We start from the raw sequence: 14,450 nt of genomic DNA, 5'->3' as shown, positions 1-14,450 counted from the left end.
TGGCAGTCGGTACTACCTCTTGTTCTTTTTGTTGAGGTGATTTTTTCCGTCTTGTCATTTTGTGCAGAGGAGAATAGATTAATGAGAGAACAAAATGCTAGCAGAGTAACAATGTCCCCAGAAAATATACTCTAAACAAATCAGAAAAAACCTGAAGCAGTGGGAAAAGAAAGGGAAAGAGAGAAAAAAGAAAAAGAAAAAAAAGAAAAAGATAAAGATAAAAACAAAAACAAACAAAACAAAACAACAACAACAAAAAAACCAGAATGTGACCAAATATGATCAGGCTGGTATATAGATCAGTGCCACACACTAGATTTGGGGTGTATTTTGGTCTTTTAGAAGAAAGTGCCTCCCAAAATTTTAAAGAAAGAAAAACTTATATATGTACAAAAATAAGGGTTGATATGATGAAGGGATGGAATATGACTGTAAAGATGGAAATTATAAAAAAATTTTATAAAAGGAATTGATAAGAAGTTGTTTGAAAAAAGAAAGAAGAGGATTTAAAAAAAAAAAAAAGGGAGAGGATGTGATCAGGCAGGGGAATAGAAAACACCATATACTAGAGATTTAGGGTATATTTTGATCTGTTAGAAGAAACTATCTCAAAATTTTAAAGAGAGAACAACTTATATATATAAGCCAAAAATACGAGTAACTACTATGAAGGGATAGAATATGACTCTAAAAATGAAAAATAAAATTTTTTTTTTTTAAAAAAGGTATTGATAAGATGTTGGTTGAAAAAGGGAAAAAAAATTCAAAAAGAAAAAAAAAGAAAAAAAGACAGTTACAAAAAATTAACTTTGAAAGACTACAGAATCATGGTAAAAAAGTCATGAATTCTATGTGCAGATGTCCCCTAGAGCTGGAGTTCTGCCGTTCTCATTGATGGGTAAACTTGGTCTTGGCTGGCTGTTCTCGCTGATCTTCTGGGGAGGGGCCTGTTGCCGTGGTTTCCAAATGTCTTTGCCGGAGGCAGAATTGCCCCGCCCTTGCCCCCTCCCGGCTAAGTAATCTGCTCAGGTTTGCTCTCCGGGGCTTTTGTTCCCTGCGAGCTTTCCGTACAGCTTTGGAGGCGGAGAGTGAAAATGGTGGCCTCCCAATCTCCGCCCCGGAGGAGCCGAGAACTCGGGGCCCCGCTCCTCAGTGAGCCCCCAGAGAAAAGCCGTCAGTCACTCCGGTCTCCCCGGTCTCCGGCTGCACTCCGTGCTCACCCGGCCTGTGACCGCGCGTTTCTATCTCTGACACCGGACCCCGGGTGGAGTCTCCAAACCCAGCAGATCCCTGCAGCGCACTCCCGCGCGGCTCCTCCCGGGGGAGGAAGGTGAGTCTCCCCGGATCTGCCGCTTGTTGGGTCCCTGCTGGAGGAGCAGGGGCCCGACTGTGCCGCGGATCACGGTTTATGGCAACCCCGAGCTGAGAGCCCGCGCCTGGGCTCCGCCTCTGCAGCCGGCTTCCCTGCTCCGATACCTGGGAGCTCTGCCGCACTCAGGCACCCCCGGTCTTTCTGTGACCCCGAGGGTCCTGAGACCACACTGTCCCGGAGGGTTCCACCCCCCGCTTAGCCACCAGAGTGACGTCCCTCAGTGGAGCAGACTTTTAAAAGTTCCGATTTTGTGCCCCGAGGCTCTATCACTTGCCAGAAGCGGCCGCCGGAGGCCCCTCCCCCGCCGTCTATCCTCCCGAATATCGCCTCGGATTCACTTCTCTGCACGTCCTACCTTCCAGAAAGTGGTCGCTTTTCTGATGAGAGAGTTGTTGCTCTTCTTTTCTTCGATCTCCTGTTGAGTTTGTAGGTGTTCAGAATGGTTTGATCCCTATCCAGCTGAATTCCTGAGACCAGACGAAATCAGGTCTCCTACTCCTCCGCCATCTTGCTCCGCCCCTGCACTTTAGCTTTTCTACTGCAACTTTGGTTCAAGGATCCCTAGCATCAGCATAATCTGGGAGCTTGTTAGAAATGAATAAATTCAGCCCCTCACCCTCTTCTATGTGAGAAACAAGAATCCCAGCTGATTTGAAAGCATGTTAAATCCTAAGAAGCCCTGTTCTAGAGCGTTCTGTTTCAGACCTCCTCTTTCCCCACCCCCCACCCTCAACCCCCAAGCATTTGGAGATAACAATAGGAACCTTTAATGACTGCAAAACATTAGAGCCACAGTTGGGTCTCCTAATGGCACATTAACCTCCCTAAATTATTAATAAGCCTGTAATAAATTCTGATTTAGATGGAAGGTAGGTAAACCAGCACACATAAGAATCACTAGTTTGAAAAATTGTTAGTTAAGTGTTTATTAGACTTCTTATGTACAAGAAGTGGTGATGAATTACAGCATTGATTTAGACATTATTCTTATCTGCAAGGGCTTCTAGGTTTTTTTTAAGGGACAAAATAATTGCAAATATATTAATGCCATAGGATTAGGACATTTTTTGAAATGAATGCCATTGAAGAATTTTGAATAAGATTGGGTATGAAATGGAACTTTGAACATTGGACCAAACTCAGACTTTATTGAATGAAGTATATATTGGCATTGGAGGATTTTGGTCATGAAATTGACCTAACTTAATTGTGATTTAGGAGGAAAAAACAGAATAGACAGCATCATGTGGTAGAGATTGGTGAGGGAGGAGGGCATAGAACAAAGTTGTTTATGAGCCAGTTATAGTAATTTAGAGAAGGAGTAATAGGGATCTTGGCTTGGCTGACAATAGGAATAAATATTTGAGAAGGAAGAATAGAAAATTTGCATGATCAAATATGTAAGACTAAATTTAGCTGGATGTTGGTGTGAGGGAAGTGAAATAGACTTAGAAGTACCAATTATTTAAATACAGGAAAAAAGAGTAAGGGACCAAGGAAGGAACACTTTAGGATTCTGATTTTTTCAGCCTGGGAGCTAAGTCATGTCATTAAGTCATTAAACTCAGGAAGATCAGTTGATTAGGGGAAAACGACAGTATGAAGCAGGCTATTGGAAATTCTGAACTGTGATTTGAGAGAGGCAGTGTGGTTTTAGGTGTCTATTTCAAATTCATCAGCAGAGATCTAGCGATTTGTGAGACAAAAACAATTATAGGAAACTATAAATGGAAAACATTATTTCATTGCTTATGCCCTATGAATATGGCTTGAAATTCAGGAAAACATTATTCTATGACTGTATTTTTAATCTCCCTCTTGGAAGTCTGTGTGCATATTTTAATGCATAGTCTCTGCACACCTCTACCAGGAATATCTTCCTTGAGCATGTAAATAGAGGACCTTTTCTGTAGAAAATCTAGAGAAAAATTCTACTGGTAATTGACATCTGTTTGTTGGGAATGAAAAACCAAACTAAAATTTTCTTGAATCAATGGAAATTAAATTTTAGATCAGATGTCACACTGAGTGCCAGCATGGTAAATGAAAAACAGGAACAAAAACAAACAAAACCTAAGACATATACAGTCCAATTATTTTAAACCTCATAATAGCAAGAGTGAAGAGGTGATTCAAATAACTTCCAGAAACAATCAAGACATATTCAAAGGCTGGGGATACGATGACATGAGACTTCTCAATCATGACTTTGAAACCCAGAACGTCGTGTTCACGTGCCTCAGATCACTGAGGGTGAATGCTATTCAACCCAGAATTCTGTAGTTAGCCCACCTGTTAATAAGGGTAAATTAGAGGCATTTTTACACATGGAAAGTTTCAAAAATTTAAGTCTCAGTCACCCTCTCTTCGGAAGCTTCTGGAGATGTGCTCACCAAAGTTAATCAGGGAGGAAGACACAGGATCTAGGAAAGATGGGATTCATAATAGGAGAGAGGTAGAAGGAAGTTTGAGAAAGCTATCTCTCAGGTGAGAGAACAGCCAATCGAGTTTGTAGGGAGAAGAAGAAAGGGCCCGGTAGAGATGTCTCCAGGAGAAAAACAAAAAATAATCTGATAGAATATCATATGAAAATTTTATGGAGGCACTTTTCAGAAAGTGTGGAAAGATTTGATCATGATTTTAAAACTAAGCAAATGTCACAAACTGGGAAATTATTAATGAAAGCAACAGTATTTTTCAAGAAAGTAAGTATAATCAGAAAACTACTTTTCTCAGTAGGGAAGAATATTTACATTGCGATAATAATGGAATCATTGAATACAGCTCTCATGAAAATGGGCTTGTTATTATGTTAGGAGCTTGGTTGGAGGGAAAGAGTTGGCATCAGAAAGCTAAAATTCTCAGCTTCTGTAAATGGGAATTTAATGAAAATGTCTGAAAATAATGTTTTAAAAGATAGTAGTATATTCGTATTATTTAGAAACATAAAAAGGAGGGACACCTGGGTGGTTCAGTCCATTAAATGTCTGCCTTCGGCTCAGGTCATGATCTCAGGGTTGTGGGATCGAGTCCTGCATCGGGCTTCTTGCTCAGCAAGGAGCCTGCTTCTCCCTCTGCTTGCCTCTGTCTCTCTCTCTCTCTCTGACAAATAAATAAAATCTTAAAAAAAAAAAGAAATATAAAAAGGAATAGAAAGTAAACTACTAAATGTTTTATTATGGGGACTAGACTGGAGGTGGACAGAGGAGGAGACAGATGCCTTACCTATGCCTTTTAATGTTACTTTTTGGTATGCATATACTTAATTTTGACGAATATAATTAATTTTAAAAAGTAATGTTGTTAGAGAATATTGTCCTTTTTAAAAGTTATTCTCATAGCTCTTTGCTCTGTACATTAATTTGTCGTGATCTTAGCTTGAGGAATTATTTGTTCCTATCATATTTGCCTTGCTATTTAGAATCCATAGTAGGTGGTATTTTATGGTATGTCCCTCTGATTTTGTAAAAATTAAATTTACATACTTGATTGAAAACCAGCCCATATTCATTTGTGACATGGTGTCTTGATTTTAAACATTCCTTAAAATTTAAACAGTGAGAAAATCTCAAGGCTATGAAGAGAGTTAAGAAAATAATTGTCACAGTAGAATCAGTCTTCCCGGAATTATCCTGTCAACTACTTCTGAGGAAGTTTGTTCTATTATAACCTTGTTTTTCTGGAAAGATAGTAGGTACTTATAATGTTAGTCTTTATTTATAGGTCAGTGGGAAAAATTATCATAGCAAAGCTTTAGAGAATTTTAAAGAACTAATTCAAAGTAAGAATTTAAAAGGATCATAATCATAAATTATGACTCTCACGTGTGATGGATTATATAAAGCATCTGCTGTTGAAAGCTAGCCAATTAAGAATAAACCTGTGTTTCAAAAGCCTGGATGTCGATGGAAATGTGACAGTGTAAAATTGCCACACTCTACTGCACATCCTGTCCTGGCAAGAACAAACCTCTGATGATATAATAGGCTTTATTTGTTTCTAATTTATGTTTCCCTACATGGTACCATCTGATTTATTGTTGACATAGATAATGTTCTAATACCTAATGAGCAGAATGATCTTCAATATTCCATTGCAAAAGAGCAAACGATAATCTGATTTTTTTTTTTTTTGAAGGAAGAAGACAGGGCTAGACTTCTCACTTAGGAAAGTATAAAGATAATCAAATACCTATCATTTTGAAGTAGTCTTTTGTAAGGATTTTACATTTAAATATTTTTTCTTTATATATTTGATATTGTTTGAGCAGCTAGCTATGGAGACTGTACATAAACAGAGAATAATTTGTGTTTTTGATAGGTGGAAGTGAGCTATCTTGGTAACCAAAATCTTTTCATATGATCTCAAGTCTCAGAAAACCAACTGAAAGTCAGGCGGGGCCAATTTAAGATGAGTTAAATTTCCAAAGTTTGATTCCAAGACAGAATCCATGTCTTTCCTTGGACCAAACACTGAGGAAGCAAATACAAATGCACAGAGAGCCAAAGGAACTCAGTGAGCCACAACATTAGGGACTAATTTTCATTTTGGAATGAATAGCTAGCTCCCATTACTCCACTCCTGACCCAAACCGAAAACAGGCTTTTTTTGGGGGGAATGGTTTGGTAGCCAAAACATTTCTGGAAACTATGGGAAGAAGGAATTCCATAGAAGGAATCTTTAGATACTAACAGTCAGCATGAAAGCCCTGGGGATTCAGAGATCAAGGAAAGAAAGCTGAATTTATGGGGAAGACAATAATAAAAACTCCTTTACTTCTTTACTTAGACAGCTTTTCAAAGAACACACTGGAGAGGTGACCATATTTCAAGAAACCTCAGAATGGCCTTACTGATATAATGGTGATTTCCTTTCAGGAAAAATAAGAGTGGATGTGGCAAGGATTTGTGCTGAATATCTTTAGATGGGAGGGAAAAGCAATCGGGTTTTGATCTGGGTCCATTTTGGGTTGGAAGCTTTCTCTGCTGAGGAATTCTATTCCTTACATTGGAGTAGATTAGAAATTGACTTTCCTCAAAGGTGATTTTCTTCTTACCCCACGAAGTTCTGCCTTTAGTAACTTTATCTTCTTAAAAAAAAATGTTAAGTGTTCTTCTTTAAAGGATGTGGGAAGCCATTTTTTAGCTATGTAGTCTTCTTGTGAGAGAAACTGTCATCTCCACCCAGTTCAGGATTTCTAGCAATAAATGTGATTTCAAGGGTATGGGATCTTGTACACTTAACAGTCAAACATTGAGGAAGTCTGTGTTGCTTAATCCTAAATTTATTAGCTTCAAAGTGACCAACCACTCCCTTCCTTTCTGGGGTGAAGAGGAAGAATGTAGACCATCAGGTCAAATGTTCTTCAGGCTGAATGAACAATTGTATTAAGGGACACTAAAAGGGAGATACAAAGAGTTCTTTTCAGAACATGTGTTTATTTCAAATAGGAGCAGGGATTATGGGATCTGGAGCCTTCCCCTCATATAGAGGGGCATCTGGCTGTGAGTGAGGAGTTTCATTGTTGCTGAGCTTCACATTAAGAGCAAATTGGTTTTGTGAAGCCCATTTAACCATTCTGGACCTCACTGCATTGGTAACACGTGAGTCCAACAAGGATCATTGATAGAATGAATTTCCTTTTAGTTGGAATTTCTTTATGTTCTGTTTCTGTTTTTCCCAAAGGTAGAGGTGATCTGCTCCAAGGAACAGAGAAATGCCCAGGAATAGATGTGGATGAGAGTTTACTTGATACCTCCTTAATTTTAACAAAGTTAGGCATAAGGTTCTTTTATTTTTTTTTATTTTTTTTATTTGATAGAGAAATAGCGAGAGCAGGAACACAAGCAGGGGGAATGGGAGAGGGAAAGCAGGCTTCTTGCCAAGCAGGGAGCCCGATGTGGGACTCGATCCCAGGACCCTGGGATCATGACCTGAGCCGAAGGCAGACGCTTAACGACTGAGCCACCCAGGCTCCCTAGGCATAAGGTTCTAATGCCATAGAACTCGATTATTGGAAGGAGCTTAGAGACCATTCTGTGTCTCCACCCACACATAATGATGAGAGACCTGAAGTAGCATTATTTGTCTTGCTAAAAGAAATGCAGATGGGAATTACTTTCCATTTTACTATTAAAGATTTAACAGTCTACGACTTTAAGTACTCTTGTCCTCTATCACAAGCATATTTCATTTTTGTTGTGGGTGAGCATTTCCTCTGCACTAGGCCTTCAGATCCATGAGAGTGGAACTTGCTATCAGAGTCTTTGCAACACGTGCAGAGTACCTGATGGTCTTAGGTGAGTCAGTTGTTTGCCTTCAAGGTCAAGTTTTATAAAGGTAGTGACTCATTTTTTTAATGCTAGAAATGAGAAATTATTCTAAATATGGTTATTAACTACAGGTGGGAAATACACAGTTTCTGTGACTTTTGGAGAGGTATCAGGAGATGTTGATGAAGACTCTGGACATAACCTTCAGAAAAATGCACACGCACATACAGACATAGGAAAAATCATGTTATTCATAGGGTTTTTGATCCTCAGAACCATCCTGTTGCTCTGCAGTGGCTTATCGATCATGGAGCATGAACACTTTGTCTGTGTCATCATTTGATTAAAATCCATCATGGAAATGATTTCCATGTTTACCCTAGTGGAATAAATTAATAATCCTTGTTTCATTTATTTCAGAAATAACCAGCTTGTAGCTTTTCCAAAAGTATATTGCTAGACCAAGAGTGGGAATTTGAGGGCCTGGGACATTGAGTGACACTACAAACTGAGAATAAGGTGATAGGACAATGAATTGCTAAAAGAGCAGTTAGAAGGAGTGATTATGGTGGATTAGGTCAAAGGTTTAGGGAGAACAAAGAAAGCAGTTAGGACCTAGAGGCAAATGCTGCTGTCATCTGAGGAGACGTGAGGCTGGCTGAGGATGTACAGGGCAGGCCTTCTCTGAATGGCATGTGTGAAGCAACATGCTCACCCCACCATCCAGAGTTTCTGTTCAAAAAATAAACTGTGGACAGTCTTAAAAATTACATGTCTGGGGCGCCTGGGTGGCTCAGTTGTTAAGCGTCTGCCTTCGGCTCAGGTCATGATCCCAGAGTCCTGGGATCGAGCCCCACATCGGGCTCCCTGCTCGGCAGGAAGCCTGCTTCTCGCTCTCCCACTCCCCCTGCTTGTGTTCCTGCTCTCGCTCTCTCTCTCTCTGTCAAATAAATAAATAAAATCTTTAAAAAAAAAAAAAATTACATGTCTGAGAGTTGCCAGTTTAAGAGAAGAAAAAAATAAAGCTCTGAAATATATTGCCAAATTTTAGTCTTTAACGTTCACGGGTTTTCGGTCTGTAGAGCCAGCATCCATTTCTGATTTCAGAAACCCTGGGAGTATATTAGCTTTAGGTGTGAAGATGCAGGCTCTGGACTTAACGACCACCCCCTCTGGTGTTTTTTTTTTTTTTCCCGGGCTTTAGTTGATGATCCTGTGGAAACAAAAATGACTTTGCTTGGTTTGGCAGAAATGCAAGAAAGATAAGCTGCTTGGGGAAGAGGGAACCTGTTCCAATCCCTGTCCCAAGATCTTTTCAAAATGTATGCGTCAGCCTGAGAAATTTTCATATGTAATCCTAAGTCTAATTATTTCGTTTGGCTACAAAGGATTGGTGAAGCATGCTTTTAATCGTTTTGTTGCTAACATTGTCACAAGGCAACATTAAATCATTTTGAAATGATAATACTTTACGTTAGTCACTATTTCGCAGCTGCTTTTCCTTGTCACATTTGAAACTAAACCCAATAGAATTGGCTATAGTAAAAGAAAAGAAAGCAAGTGACTACCTCAAGTTTATTTTCCTGGTGGTAACAGTAGAAACAACAAATGAGATGCAAGATTCTTAAACATCCTGCTCCCCTCATTGGCATTGCTGTTATTCAGGGACTTACCATCTTTCAGAAATTTCTGGGTAGTCTCCTTGCTACCACTTTTCCAATTCTCATCCATCCTGAACACTGCAGCCAGACTTTTTTTCCAACACTCAGTTAAAGTTTTTGTCACTTTTCTATGTAATATGTTTTAGTGGCTCCTTGTTACCTAGATGATAACCAAACTCCCCAGCGTGCCATTTTGGGCTCGATTATCTGGAGGCTGCCTTGATGTCCAGCCTCACATATTCTGTATGTTCTAGCATACCAAACTATACTTCAATTCCACAAATATTTATTTATTTATTTATTTATTTATTTTTTTAAAGATTTTATTTATTTATTTGAGAGAGAGAGTGAGAGAGAGCACATGAGGGGGGGAGGGTCAGAGGGAGAAGCAGACTCCTTGCCGAGCAGGGAGCCCGATGCGGGACTCGATCCAGGGACTCCAGGATCATGACCTGAGCTGAAGGCAGTCGCTTAACCAACTGAGCCACCCAGGCGCCCCAATTCCACAAATATTTAATAAGTACTTAATTTGTCTCCAAGACACTGAGCTAGTGCTGTGGATTCAAAGATAAGTTAGACATAGTCTTTGTGCTGAAGGAGCTCACACTGCAGAGTAGGAGACATATTAAAAATGCAGTGTGTGAGGGCACCTGGGTGGGTCAGTCGGTTAAGTGTCTGCTTTTGGCTCAGGTCATGATCCCAGGGTCCAGGGATTGAGCCCCACATTGGGCTACCTGCTTAGCGGGGAGCCTGCTTCTCCCTCTCCCTCTCCCACTCCCCTTGCTTGTGTTCCCCTCCCCCTGCTTGTTTTCTCTCTCTCTCTCAAATAAATAAATAAAATCTTTAAAACGATTTTTTAAAATGTTGTGTGTGAATGTGATGTATGGTGATATATGCCCTTGTACATTCCCGTGTTCTTCTGCCTTGAATAAACTTCTCTTTATATCTTTCCTGTAAAGCTTCCATTTGTCTTTCAACACTATTGTCAATTATCATCTTCTTTTATACGGTGATGCACAATTACTTGAAATATTTCTTTTGTGTATACTTGTATTAGAATTTATTTCACTTATATTGTATTTTGTGTATGTATCTATTTATGGATTGCTCTGTGAGCCCCTTGAAGGCAGGGCTTGGTCAGGACCACACCCTTAACTACATGCTCAATACCTAACATGTAATAGATTCTTATAAATATTTGTGGACTGGATACCTTTTTTTTTTTTTTAAGTAGGCTTCATGCCCAGTGTGGAGCCCAGTGTGGGGCTTGAACTCATAACTCGGAGATCAAGACATGAGCTGAGATCAAGAGTCAGACACTTAACTGACTGAGCCACCCAGGCACCCCCTGAATAGCTTTTTAATATTAGTCCAGTATTATAAAAAAAAATACAGAGAAGTTCTCATCTTCATGACTCAGGTTTAATGGAAGACGAGATAACATTCTTCTTTGATAGAACTTACTTTTCCCAAACTGGAATTTAATAATCATACTCAAAGTAACAGTTAATATTTATTGAACTTTTCCTATCTTCAAGCTATTGTTTTAAGAACCTTAAGTAAATTATCTCCTTTAATCATCCTAACACTTATATGAGTTGGGAAATATAATGACTTCCTTTTTACAGATTTTGTAGAAAATTTAAAAAATACATCATCATGCTTGTAATAGCTGATAGTTATATAGCACTTACTGTCTTCCAGGCACCATTACAATGCTGATCGTATATTAAGTACTTTATTCTTCACACCTCCATGATTTATTAATAGCTTATATTATTCTTTCCTCAGCTCTGATTTATAGTTAGTATGGAATGTTTATTGGATATGAGTCCTACAAAAATAAGCTTACTGTATTTGGAGATGCTAGAAAATATTATTCAATGTGTCTCTGGTCTGAAAAACTTGTAAAGTTATATCTAGCTTAATAGAAAATAATTAGTGCAGAGTTCAGACTTCTATCCAGTGTACATAAAGCATGATTCATAAACATTAATAAGACCACCCTCACCTGAGAAATCAAATGGTATCATATATTCTTGAGCATACAGCCTTTTGGTTTGTCAAAACTAAGATCAAAATCTGTCTTGCTGAATAAGGGAAGTAACATTTAACCATTGTAAATTAGGAAAGAGTGAGGGAATTCTCAAAAATATGAAATAATAAAGCCCACAGTTGATCTGTGGAACATATAGGCTTTAAATTTCAAAGACCAAAGATACATTTTATTAGGGGTTGAAAACTGCCATAATACATTTTAGAAGTATCTTGATAACCTATTTCTGAGACATTGTCTCTTTATATTTTTTATATTTTTCTCATCAATTAATAATGACTTAATGAAAATAATGATTTAGTTTTAAAGTCCAGAAACATCTAATGGACTTTAATAAGTAATGAGTGATATTATTACTTTATTGGTATTTAATATTATACAGTTGTAGAAAATGAGAAGGTATGACAAGTACTTGAGGCAAAATCTATTGAAAAGATTTGGATTTCTGTAAACCCAGACCTAAGTTTAAATAAGAGTCGGTCCATATCACAACTGTGAATGAAAAAAAGAATTAGGACATACAGACAAGTGTCAAAAAGAAATGGGGACTGGGACTGAGGTTACCACCATGTGATGTTGTGACTTTAGGGCATGTGGCTTCACCTTGGAGGAATTAAACACCTTCATTTATAAAATCATGAATTTGTATTAATTGATTTTCAAGGTCCCTTCCTGCTTTACAGTTTGATCCCATTATTGGTTCAGGATCATATATCTTTCAGAATCCATTTTCTTGCATTTGGGTTTCTCTGTTTACTTCACAAATACATGAAATAGGAACAGTATAATCCTCCAAACACAGTCATGAATCTTAACATTATCAAAAGTAGAGGGCAGAGAAATGCTCTGAGGTTTATCACACACTTAGTTTGATGCTTATTTTGCATATATTGATTGATTTAACCAGTGTGCAAATGTACTGTAGATTGATGTTTTCATTTATAACTTAAAAAGATGACCAGAGTTGTGAAATATTTTGCATTTAATTGCTTTAATACTCATTTTAGTATCTTGCATTTTTTCATGTGTAAGATCAATATTGTATCAGTAAAATACAAATGTCATAAATCACACTGATTTCTAAATGAATGTGTGCTTAAAACTGTATATTGTTTGCTTATATCTAAATTGGAGCATTTGTGCTGTATATATTCATTTACAGAGTGCAAAAATGTATGTATTGAGGCAAATAAATATTTTGCTAATTAATTTTTTCTTTCTTTCTATTTCTCTTTTACTTTCCCATAGACTTGCTGCTTTCAAATAGCTGCATTCCCTTTTTGGGTTCATCAGAAGGACTAGATTTCCAAACCATCCTGTTGGATGAGGAGAGGGGCAGGCTGCTTGTAGGAGCCAAGGACCACATCTTCCTGCTCAGTCTGGTTGACTTAAACAAAAATTTTAAGAAGGTTAGTTTATTTATTTGTAGTTAACTGAATATGCATTTTTCTTCATCCATGCCTTTCTTTTGTTTTAAGTGACTCAGTGTCAAATGCACTAGGTCACTTACATGTCCAAAAAGAACACATTAAAAGAATACCTTGCTTCAGATACACATTTTAGATTTTTGTGGATTTAAGTACATATACATGTTCTCTGTTAAGAGTGAATAAGCATAGTAATAAAACCTTTGAAGATATGAATGAAAGAGATTATACAAGAGAAATGCAATGATTTAGATTGAAAAGCTGGCAAAATGAGTTATAATTAACATTTATACCTATAGCAATTATTGTAAAATTAAGTTTTTATTAACTTTCAATGAACAAATATCAATACTTTAAATTGGCAGTGTGACTATGATGGCATTTTAACACCACAATTTTTTTTTCCCCACACATTTATTTTTTAATTGAATAGTTTTCTCCTATGGCCCATATCACACTGAGAGGGTGAAGATTAATAATACCCCCAACTATGGGCTCATGAAGAACAATCTACCACTAAAAGAAAATATATGCTAGTTATAGAAAAAACAAAAGGCAACTGCTGTTGTGCTTTACATTTTCAGTTAGCAAACTGAAAATTTCCTTTTGCCCAAAGGAAAGAGTGCCACACTGTAGACCTTATAAATTATGATCAACTGGTACTTTAGCAAATACCAATATCTGTGCAAGCCAAGATGGATGCCAAGACTGGAAAGGATTGAATGAGGAGAAGACATAGTACATGACCCATTCTGCATCTACAAGACATTTTAGATTGTTTTTTCTTTCTCTCCTTTTTCAGAAGTATTGCCAAAAAAAAAGAATGCTAGGAGCCATTACAAGATTTCAGGTCAATAATCTCCAATACCGAATTAATAGAGGATTCTTTCCATTCAAGAAAGAGCTGTTTATAAGTCATCATAGGACTTCAAAGCTTCAAATAGCTTTCACCTACAATGACCACTTTATCTTAAACCTCTAATTTTTGAAATGCATTTAATAACTATTCATTGCTCAGTTATTTGAATATCATTCAGGACTAAGGGCTTTAGTCTACATAGGCAAAATATTTATTTCCATATGTGTTAATATTGCTTAATTAATGCCTGTATCATAAACAATGTTTTTTGCCTTTTAATAATTTAATTTTTAAGTAGTTCTTCTGTCTATTTTTGAAGTCCACCAAAAGAAGGAGATATCTGTTATGAATGCTCAGACTTAATAAAAAAAATAGTCTTTAAATGCAAATGTATATGCATGTATTAGACAATTCTAAAAGAAAGTGTGAGGGTAAAATTTTGCCAGTAGTTGTTCTTGACTTGTGATAATCCAAATACACTTACAAACTCATAAGATTATCTTCTTAAAAAAAATATTCTGTAGTTTGATAAGCAGTGAGTTATGTGATAGAATTTGAAAAGCTTACCTTCATTCTGCCATTATAGTTCCATTTCATTTATTTAATTTAATTTAATTTTATTATATTATGTTAGTCACCATACAAGACATCACCAGTTTTCCATGCAGTGATCCACGATTAATTGTTTTCATACAACACCCAGTGCTCCATGCAGTACGTGCCCTCCTTAATACCTATCACCGGGCTAACCCATTCCCCCACCGCCCGACCCTCTAAAACCCTCAGTCTGTTTCTCGGAGTCC

At 37.5% G+C, this 14,450-nt stretch overlaps 1 protein-coding gene across 2 annotated transcripts in view; it reads left to right on the top strand.

The window, feature by feature from the left end:
• Positions 1-14,450, top strand: part of SEMA3D (semaphorin 3D) — a 137,113-nt gene that overhangs the window by 14,565 nt on the left and 108,098 nt on the right. For both annotated transcript variants that reach the window (XM_021689669.1, XM_021689670.1), the window contains exon 2: positions 12,610-12,770. In XM_021689669.1, the coding sequence (XP_021545344.1) occupies positions 12,610-12,770 (161 nt within the window). The remainder of the gene's footprint in view (positions 1-12,609; positions 12,771-14,450) is intronic.

The sequence above is a fragment of the Neomonachus schauinslandi genome, chromosome 12, assembly GCF_002201575.2.
Source record: "Neomonachus schauinslandi chromosome 12, ASM220157v2, whole genome shotgun sequence".
NCBI classification, from domain to species: Eukaryota; Metazoa; Chordata; class Mammalia; order Carnivora; family Phocidae; genus Neomonachus; species Neomonachus schauinslandi.
Note: the sequence above shows the minus strand (reverse complement) of the source record. Positions and strands in the feature narration are given on the sequence as shown.